The sequence below is a fragment of the Rattus norvegicus genome, chromosome 10 (assembly GCF_021556685.1).
Source record: "Rattus norvegicus strain SHRSP/BbbUtx chromosome 10, alternate assembly SHRSP_T2T, whole genome shotgun sequence".
In the NCBI taxonomy this organism is placed as follows: domain Eukaryota; kingdom Metazoa; phylum Chordata; class Mammalia; order Rodentia; family Muridae; genus Rattus; species Rattus norvegicus.
Genome location: NC_141543.1, coordinates 85,491,185 through 85,501,473, shown reverse-complemented (window position 1 = coordinate 85,501,473; position 10,289 = coordinate 85,491,185). Strand labels below are relative to the sequence as shown.

Below are 10,289 nucleotides of genomic sequence, written 5' to 3'. Positions count from 1 at the left end.
AGGCCATGGTTAATGCTTTTGGCTTGCTCCCCAGGCTCATGTTGTGGGACCTTCCCACAACAATCATTAGTGGAGGCATTTTTCTCAACTGAGGTACCTTCCCAGATGATCCTGGCTTGGGTCAAGTTGACAGACTAGGCAGCGAACTGAGGTCCCCGAGGTCCCATGTTTTCTACTGTATGTAGGGAGCTATGGCTGACCCTGGATTTCTAGAAGTCAGCAGGTTCTGATAGGCTTGAAATAGTAGCAGTAACTGTTGAAAATCCAACCAGAAGCCAGAAAGATTCCTAGTACAGCCCTCTTTCTGCAAGGGGGTAGGTTGGGAGTTGGGAGGCTTAGAATCCTTGTTGCTACCCAACAGGCCAGTATTAGTGGTGGTTAGTTCTAAAAAGCCCCACCTTTAACTCTGCTGCCACCACTGGGCCAGACTGCAGCAAATGATAGCTTAGGGGCCTTAGGCATTACCGGGGCCTATCCCCATCTTTCTTGCTACCTAAGCCTTGCCTTTGTAGCCTGCTCAGGAATAGAGGTTGTTGTGGTTATGGCCTACCGGTCAGTTCTGTAGCCTTCCCTTTGTGACCAGAGCAGGGATTGAGTCAGTGCCCTAGTACCTGAGTGAATGGTGTCTAAGTCACTCTCCTGCCTTACCTTTCTCAGGCTCTCTGCCTTCCCATCTGATTCTCCCATTATAAGGACTCAGTATTAGTTCTTCATGCCTTACATAATGTGGGAGTAGGATTGAGGATTTCCTGGACCTCTAAAACCATGCCATTGGCTGCCACACTGGGCAAAGCTCAGTTTAGCTCAGGGAGTTAAGTTGGCTGATTGCTGCCCAAGGTGCAGTATTTTCCCAGTTGCTGGGAGGGTGCTCCTGACCACCAACAAATAGCACTAGGGTGGGTGGTTTGCAGCCTTGGGGGTTGGAACTTAAAATCTTCAGGTAGCAAGTCTGGACTGAGAGCTGGGCAATGAGCCCTAGGGTCAAAGCTCCTGATAGTGGGGCACTCTTCAGAAGGACGGAGGCCTCCAGAGCCATTCTGTAACTCTACTCTGCTGGCTAGTCAGGAAGTGCTAAGGGAAGGAGTAGTGTTTTGTAGGAGTAGAGAGTAGTGCTTTGTCCAGAGAAAATGGTTGCTTTCTCTGACCCCCACTTTAATGAATATTTGATGCTAGCTCTCCAGGTTGTGAGGGTTTTTTTGTTTGTTTGTTTGTTTTATTGATTTTAGTTTTTTTTGAGACAGTTTTTCTATGTAGCCCTGTCCTGGAACTCACTCTGTAGACCAGGTTGACCTCAAACGTAAGAGACTTGACTGCCTCTGCCTCCCAACTGCTGGAATTTAAGGTGTGCCGCACCACCAGCATTTTGTTTTAATTTACCAATACCGACTCTTATGCCAGGTCCAGAAAATTACCAACTGGATTCAGCAGATAAACTATAGGCAGTAAATCAAGCTATCAAGGTAGAGGCCACACCCAGGATCAGTTAACCAGCCCATAGCACAGTAGTTCTAAGTTCTGGATTTTGTTTTTTAATGTACGTATTTAATGTATGTGTTGGGGGGAGTGCACACACTAATGTGCACACATGCAAAGGTCAGAGGACCATGTCAGGATCCCACTCTATCAGTTTTTGCCTTATCCTTTAAGATCTCTTATTGAACCTGGAGTTGTGAGTTTTTAAGCTGAGCGACTAGCCTGAAAACCTCAGGGAGCCTCTGTCTCTGCCTCCTAGCACTGGGGCTACAGCTGCTCTTGGTTTTTGTTTTTGTTTGTTTGCATAGGTGCTGACCAAATGGCCCCATCTTCTGGCTAACAGAGGCAGCTGTTCCTTAGGGAAGGGGCCTTTGAGATCTGCTGAGCCCAGTTTCCCTCCAGCTCAGAGCAACAGTAGGAAGAGATTATAGCATCCTGGCCAGGCCCCTCCCTCACCATTGGTAAACAAACTGCAGAGAACCCTCAGTGAAGACAAAGGTCTCTCCCTAGCTCCAGGGAGGAAAGCCAGAGCCGGTTTCTGTGGACAGGAGGGGGCAACTCCAGCACTGCCAGGCCTCTCCTCAGGGACAGGGCACCACACAGCAGCTATGTAGGAAGCAAAATAAATTTGAGCTGCAGCCCTAGGCTCTCAACTCCCAACTCTGGGCACCTGAGGATGGAGAGGTGAGGACAGAAAATGCTATTCAGACTGACCTTCCAAAGGCCCTCAGAGCTGACAGGGGCAGATGGAGCCAGTGTCCAGAAAGGAACACACTCTCTTCCTCACCTAAGCGCTCCCAGACATGCTGAGGGCCTGGACATAGAAACAGGCGTGAACAGATGGACACTGGGATGAAGTGTTAGGACTCTGCTCCCTTGTAGGCTAACCCTGTTCCCCAGGCTTGCGTTGGATCCTAAGGCTTAGCTCCTCCCCATCTCTGAACTGTGGGCCGCCTAGAGGTTCATGAGGGAAAAGAGCAGACATGCAAATGAGGATCCCTGTGCTGCCTCCCGTACTGGGGGATGAAGTATGTGCTAACATCCTGCAGTCAGCCAAGGGGTCTGATGTGGCTAGAACGCAGTGGAGGGAAAGCTGTCAGAAGCTTGTAGGAGCAGGAGCATGGTACCTTGGATAGACCCATCAGTAAGAGCAAGGGGAGCTGGGGAGCAGTGGTGCATGACTTCCCTGCTTCCTCTGCTTTTCTTGGTCATAATGGTGTCCCCAGAGAGGTAGCCTGTATGAGGCTGCCCAGGACCCACCAGTAAACCCTGTGACAGTCAGCTTGTATGCCCAACTGTTGGACAAAACAACAGTGGCATATTTCCCCAGCTGACTGCATAGTGCTTGGGCCCTGAACCATCCAGCCTATCCAGCCCTCTAGGCCTTGGGTACCCTGCAGAACGCAGCTTTTCCCATATAACTCTTATAGGTGTCTGCTCAGTGCCCATTGGGTAGGACAAGGAAAAGGCTACCAAGCCCCTAGGTACTTAAGAGCCCCACTTTGCCCCTGTGGACAGACCCCAGGTCAGGAAAGCCTAAAGGGGATAGGCAATGGGTGACCCTGAAGCAGCAGTGTAAAGAGTATGTGTATACATGGGAATGGGGGAGAAGAGAGGGCTAAAACCTTTGCCCTCTAATTCTTTCAACTGCCACCAAGCTGAGTCCTCAAGGACACTGCTGCACTTCTACCCCACCACGGCTTGCTTACCTCTCAGGAAGCAGCTACCTATCCTGTCCCTCGTCTCCCCACCCCCCCATTTAAAGATTTATTTTATGTATGTCACTGTCTTCTAACACACCAGAAGAGGGCATCAGATCTCATTACAGATGGTTGTGAGCCACCATGTGGTTGCTGGGATTTGAACTCAGGACCTCTGGAAGAGCAGTCAGTGCTCTTAACCGCTGAGCCATCTCTCCAGCCCCCCTCCCCCTTTCCATCTCTTAAGTGACCTGGAAATGACAGCTTGAATCTCTTAAGGAAGGCATAACTGGCTTCCCACCCCACTCCTCTAGCCCAGCTGACCTCAGTACCTGCAACTTTATACACAACACCAAAGTGAGTCCCTCCAGACCCCAGGCCACCTGTGTCCAGGATCTGCAGGATGTAGGGAGTCTGGGATTTCCTGAAACTATCAGACAACAAGGTCAAAGCAGATCTCCAGAACATCTCTGGGCTACAGCCGCTACCACTATCTCCAGCTGCCACAGTGACCGTTCTACCTGTTGTGCTTCCCTTTCTGGTCTCTACTCTAGAAGCCAGACCTCTGAGGTCTGGGCTGACAGGAGAGGCCTGCCTGGGCCCTCAACAAGCACCCCAAAACCAGACTCTTTGCTGCTGTTTCTAGCTTGAAATACATCAAGAACCAGAAGATAATGTGGGCTAGAAGAAGTTGCCTGCCACTACCTGGCGTCAGCATGGGAAGGATCCTTGTCTTCCAGGCAGGAGGCACATGGCTGAGCCTGCTGTCCCACAAGCTTTGCTCTGCACTGCAGAGGCAGTGTAGCGGAGAGCTAGACTGTAGCCATCTCTGGAGCCGGTCCCCTTTATCTATGCCCCCCTTTATCTATGGCTGCAGGTGAACCACATGGCCAGTTGCTTCCTCTCCTCCCCCACCGACAGGGTCCTGCCCCTGCCCCTGGACAGTTCAGGGACCCAAGGAGGAAGCAGCAGTGACTATATAGGGTTCTCAACCTTCTTAATGCTGGGATCTTATAATACTGTTCCTAATGTTGCAGTGATCCCCAACCATAAAATTATTTTTGTTGCTACTTCATAACTAATTTTGCTACTGTTATAAATCATAATGTAATTGTCTGATATGCCAGATAGTCTTAGGCTATCCCTGTAAAAGAGTCATTCAACTCCCAAAGGGGTTGTAACCCGCACATGAGAACCACTGCTCTAGAGTATAAACTCTCTTTGTCCCTCTAAGGGACGGTGCTAATAAAATCATAAAACAAGGTCTCTTCCTCAGTTCCTTGCTCTGGTAGGTCTCTTCTTTCTTTTCCTTCTGTGCATATGAACAAACATGACTGGGAATCAGAGAAATAAGAAGCCCCATCAGGGTTTGCTCTGAAAGGGCAGACTCAGGATTCCTGCAGCTTTATTGACACTCATGCCAGAGCTACCAAGAGGTTTCCAGCAGCCACAGCACAAAGGCCCTGCAGAGTCCCCATCCAATAGGCCTCTTCTGTGGAGACCTTGTCCTCACCCTGACCCTTGACTTCCATCATCACTTGCTCCTGTGACCTGGGTTCCGGTCGCCCGTCATCCGATGGTCTCAACAGGACTTCAAAGCATGTCTACCAGTTTGAAGGTTCCCTCCGGTTTGGCAGGAACCACGTGGACAAAAGTCTTGTAGAGCACAGCACCCTTGGGCAGACTAGTGACCAGATTCACAGCCTCCGAGTTTTTGGGATTGGGCACGTAGACTTCTTTCGTGTAGCGAACTATCCCCTCCTCCAGGGCATACAGGCACTTGTTCTTCCCCAGTCCCACCTGCAACACACAGACCTGGTCAGCTGGAAGAAGACAAGTGGTCTGTCCCTAGGCCTTACGCCAGATTTCTCCTTCAGAGTAAACCTGGAGCAGAAGGGCAGGCTCTGAGAGGTCCCTCTCAGGTTTCTCTTTTCCACTGCTTGGCACTTCCTTGCCTCTGTTCCTTCACCAACTCCTTAAGAGGGGAGGGAAATGAAAACAATCCTAGACTGTTAATAATGATGCCAAGAACACTTAGACACAGTGCCTACTCACGTTAAGTTCTGAGTTAAGTCCTGTTTCATAGTTTACACAGAGAACTCATTTCTCTGTGCATTAGATAGATATATTTCCTGCCCTATTTTTCAATGATAATATAGTTAAGTATTTTAATACTTTTTAAGTATTTAAATAAATACTTTTAAAATTGCTTATACTTTTTGTTCTTTTACAACTTGAAATTAGATGCTTGTCAAAACTTGAGGGCAAGGAGAGATGACTCAGTAGCTAGAAAAACTTGCTGCTCTTACAGACGACTCGAAGTTGGGTTCCCAACATCCACATGGCAGCTCACAACTGCCAGTAACACCAGCTCCGGAACAACCCAACACTCTTTTTTTTTAAGAGAGAAAGCAAGCAAGCTATGTGTCATGGTACGTGCCTGCAACATTTGCCAGGACTCGGAAAGGTGATCACTGCAATTTTAAGACCAGCTTGGGACATGAAAGTTCCAGGCCAGCCAGAGGTACACAGAGACACCTTGTCTCAAAAACCAACGAACAAACAAACCAACAAACAATAGCTGTGTGGCAGTCTTGCACAACCAGTCCTGCACTGTTTGGTGTCTCTCTGGATTAAAAGCACGAGTTTGAAGCCAGCAGTGGTGGCACATCACTGTCATCCTGGCACTCGGGACACTGTGGCAGGAGGATGGAGGGTTCAAAGCCAGCAAGGGGAACATAATGAAACCCTAAACAAACAACAAAATAATAGCATGGCTCAGATCCTAGCACTGCTAAATACCCTGTGATTTAGGTGAGTTACTTTCCGGTGTCTGCAAATTGGGAATAAACTCACTACTTCATAGGGCCATCTTAAGCATCATGAAGAACTTGGAACATACTTAGCCAAATCAGCCTCCACTGTCAATGTTTTAGTAAAGAATTCACATCCAGTCCCCCCCACCCCCTGGGGGGGTGTTGCATGTTGAGGGGGATGTCTTATTATGTAGTTCTGGCTGGCCTTGAACTCAGATATTTGCCTGCCCGCCTCTGAGTTTTGAGTGCTGGGTTGAAAGGCATGCACTACTCAGCTTGTCTTTGATGTTTATGATTTTAATTTTATGTACATAGGTTTGGCCTGAATGCATGTCTGCACCACTTGCATGTTTGCTGCCATCAAAGACAGGAGAGGGTGTCAGGTCCCTAGAACTGGATACAGATGGTTGTGAATCAGTATGTGAGTGCTAGGAATTAAACCCAGGGCTCTTAACGGCTGAGCTGTCTCTGAGCCCCTTTGATTTTTTCTTTCTTTCCTTCCTTCCTTCTTTCCTTCCTTTCTTTCTATTGGTCTTTTGAGATAGGGTTTCTCTGTGTAGTCCTGGCTGTCCTGAAACTTGCTCTGTAGACCAGGTTGTCCAGAGATCTGCCTGCCTCTGCCTCCCCAAGTGCTGGGAGTAAAGGTGTGCCCCACCAGGCCCTTTTGATGTTGTTTTTAAGGAAGGAAAAGTATTCACTGAATCTGATTCTGGTTGAATAGAAATATTTCTTCCTTTAGAGTCATAAAGGGGGAAATGTCTATAAAAATTATAAATTGATAAAAAAAACCCCTGAAGACACATGTATCTGTAGAAGCACAGCCCTTTCAGAAGATAACCGTATCTAAACCATATTATTTCTAGGTCCTCAGGCAGCTGCAAGTGCTCATATGTCATTTATTTAACTTTCTTTCATTTCCTATGGAAGAGAAAAATGAGACCCAGGGCACGCTATCTGATGGTAGGCAATCGCAGCTTTAACTGGGGTCCACTCCTCTCTGAGCCTCTGGCATTTCAACCATAAAACAGAGATGACATCTGCCTCAAAGGGACAGGCTGAGGACACAAGGCATGCACATGAAAAGGTTGCCTAGGAAAGACAAGAAATGGGGAGAGAGCACAGAGCAACTCACATGGGCGCCTGGGTGCCATCTGAACTGCCGCTGAGTGCCAAGGATGTTGCCGGCATGAACGTAGTGACCTGAAAGAGAAGTCCAGTGAGCCGACTCCGAGACATAATCACAGAAGCCCAGCCAAGTGCTGAGAAGTTACGGCAGCCCACGGGCCCACCAACCCCCAAGCCTGCTCCTGGGTGGACCTCTAAGATGGTCCTACATACAGGGCCCCATCCAGCAGACGCTTTCTCAGTTGCATTGCCTAAGAAACTGCAACTCACTGAGGCCCCTGCTCCTCCCCAGAGCTCACCTACCCTTTAATGTGGGGACAAGTGTTACAGTGAAGGGCAGAGATGCGGGTGAGCGAGGCACCCGAGTAGCATTTTGGCTCTTCTAAGAGCAGAGCAGCACTGTAGGAAAACAGAAACGAAGGCACACCCTCACCTTCCATTTTCTTGATGCCATAGTGTTTGCCTCGTGATTTGCCACCAAGGTTCTTAGAACTGCCACCTGTCTTCTTGGATGCGGATCTGACAGCAAGTGCTGTAGGTGCTGTGGGACTCAGCAGGGCTGTCAACGCAGAGAAGGCAGAGACACTGTTCAGAGAGGCTCCCAATTTGATGCGCGTTCTTTGCCTCTATGGACCATTTGCTAAGCCGAGAAGTAGCAAGGGAGATGAGAAAAATGAAAGATGTGTGAAAGGAACAGAAACGCTAAGAATGTGGTGTTCAGGGAATGCCTGGGCAGGCCGCAATTCCAGGTGGAATTGGTCCAGAGGTAAGCGGGGTACGGGGGTGGGGGGTTGTGACTGGTGGTGATGTGTGTATCAGGGAGAGCAGACAGTGAACATAAATAGGGGGAGAAAACAGCTTGTGCTCTGGCTCCTGACACATTCAGTCCAGCTGAGCAGAAACAGCACAGAAACAGATGAAGTGGACACTAGACAGCTGCCTCCTTCAAAGATTCACTCTCCTGCCCAAGGGAAGGGTCAGACCACGAAACGTGCGGGGCTTCTGCTTCAGTCTCACTCTTAGCTATCCGCTGAACACCAGAAAACTGCACCAGAAGGGCAGCCCGTCAGAGGGTGGCTCCTGCAAGCTACTGGCCATTCCAGAACAGTCTTTTCTTCCCAGAGCCCATAAGCAGAGACGTCCGCCTAAGATCAGCATTAATCTGACCTCGCCACTCATCACCACAAAGGACTCAACATTTACCTTAAAAGGATTAATGATGTGGGAGGCGTTCAAGGGAGTAGAGATGATCAAAATACACTATATACATGAAATCAAATTCTCAAAAATTAAATAAAAATACTTTTGAAAGAACATTATCTTAAACGCATACTAATGGGGCCAGAGAGGTGGCTCAGAGGTTAGCAGCAGTGACTGCTTGCAGAGGACCTCGATTCAGTTTCTAGCACTTCTGTAGTGGTTCGCAGCCATCTCTAAGTTTCAGGGGACCCAAGGCCTTTTCGTACCTCTGCTGGTACCAAGTACACCATGCAGTATGCATATATACACACAGGCAAAACATTCATACACATAAAATAAAATTCAGACTAACATGGGCAGTTGGCTGTCTGTTTTTAGTTTCTGGGTATAGTTATAGGATCTTAGGATCTAGTATCAGCACAGTTAGAGAGGTTTTATGGGTGTTTGGGGCATACATTCACAGTATTGATTACCTTGGTCTCTCAAATTCCCATGAAAACAGAAAGTTTCTAGGATACAAGACTAGAGATAGGAACTCAGAGCAGGCCAGGCTGGGCATAGCAGCACATTCGAGCCTTTGATCCCAGCACTTGGGAGGCAGAGGCAGGCAGATCTCTATGAGATCACAACCAGCCTGGTCTACAGAGTGAGTTCTAGGACAGCCACAGCTACACAGTGAAACAGTGTCTACAAACAAACAAACATCATCAAAAAAGAGCTTACAGAGATATGTTCAATGTCCAGCAATGGAATAGAATTTTCCTAACCTTAATCCCCTCCCCCTCTCCTGTACCCCTCTCCTGTAGGCCTTAAACTTGCAATCCTCTGGCCTCTACCTCACATATAACCTGAGGTTACAGGCATGCACTTCCTGGCTTCATTTACCGACTTACTGGTGACTGATTTTTTGAAATAATGTTTTGTCTACATTATTTCATTCATAAATGCCTGCTTTTGTGAAAAACAAGAATCTACAGATTACTTCTCTCATTTTACAGACCAGTAAGACTTGTGGAATCTATCTTCAGAACAAATGGATGTCATTTTCACCCACTACCCTCCAAGCTCTCTACCATCACCGCTAATATCTTGGCCAAATCGTCCTACAGCAAGTGTTCCAGATGGTTTTCCATGTAGGATATTTTATTTATTTATAGCTTTTGAGACTGTGACCCAGGCTGGCTTTGGACCTGATGCAATCCTCCTGCCTCAGACTCCTAAGTGCAGGGATTGCAGGCACCAGCATTCCCGGTCCCACCAGGTTTCATTCTTATTCTTATTTATTTCTTTGCTCAGCCTGCCTCCTCTGGTTTGCTCCTCAAAGTGTAAAACTGTCTACACGGGGTTGGTTGGGTCTGTCTCTTTTAGGTCTTAATTGTTATCTCTTGAAGAGCCATCCTTGATGCCCTAATCTAAGACTCTTCACAACACTATTTACGATTACAACTAAGTTACTCACGTGTTTACTGGCTGAACTTACAAGGCGTTAGAAATCATGTTTATGCTGATACTCTGAACAGGGTCTCATCAGACCTAAAATACCAGCACGAAGACGGCAAACTTCACAGTGAGGACCTATCTCAAAAGTGAGGATAGGGAAAAAAAAAAAAAAAGCCAAGTCCTGAATATCTGCTGAATGACTCGACTAAATTTTTTGAACTTAGTCTTCTTCATATACGAAGGAATCCACATAAACCCAGGGGCACAAGGTATCTGGAATAACTATCACCAACAGGCATTCATTCTCAACTACCACCCTCTGCACAGCACCGCCCACCACGTGTCACGTGACCGGAGACAGTCCGCCTCCACGAGTCCCGAGTTCCACACTCCTTCCCTGTATGTAGAATTCACACGGGCTCCGGTTTCCATCTCCCGGACTCCCTGGTGTTTCGCCCCGCAACAACCACAGTGCTGAGCTACCTGCTGCCCGCGTCCTCAGCGTAAGGGCCGCCGCCGCCGACGCCATGTTTGC

The 10,289-nt window shown here is 48.1% G+C and overlaps 1 protein-coding gene across 1 annotated transcript; it reads right to left on the bottom strand.

Moving 5' to 3' along the window:
* Nucleotides 1-4,524: 4,524 nt before the first annotated feature.
* Nucleotides 4,525-10,288, bottom strand: Mrpl27 (mitochondrial ribosomal protein L27). Its single transcript, NM_001105831.1, has 4 exons — nucleotides 10,238-10,288; nucleotides 7,548-7,673; nucleotides 7,122-7,189; nucleotides 4,525-4,973 (listed from the first exon to the last, which is right to left on the bottom strand). Exons 1-4 carry the CDS (start codon nucleotides 10,281-10,283, stop codon nucleotides 4,767-4,769), a joined length of 447 nt encoding a protein of 148 aa, NP_001099301.1. The 5' UTR covers nucleotides 10,284-10,288; the 3' UTR covers nucleotides 4,525-4,766.
* Between the last annotated feature and the right edge of the window lies 1 nt (nucleotide 10,289).

Coding starts and splice junctions, on each gene's coding strand:
- Mrpl27 (NM_001105831.1), bottom strand. CDS start 10,283: ATGGCGTCGGCGGCGGCGGCCCTTACGCTGAGGACGCGGGCAGCAG. Junction 7,190..7,547: donor TGGCATCAAGAAAATGGAAG/GTGAGGGTGTGC, acceptor CTTCTCTTTCAG/GTCACTACGTTCATGCCGGC. Junction 4,974..7,121: donor GATGGCACCCAGGCGCCCAT/GTGAGTTGCTCT, acceptor TGTGTGTTGCAG/GTGGGACTGGGGAAGAACAA.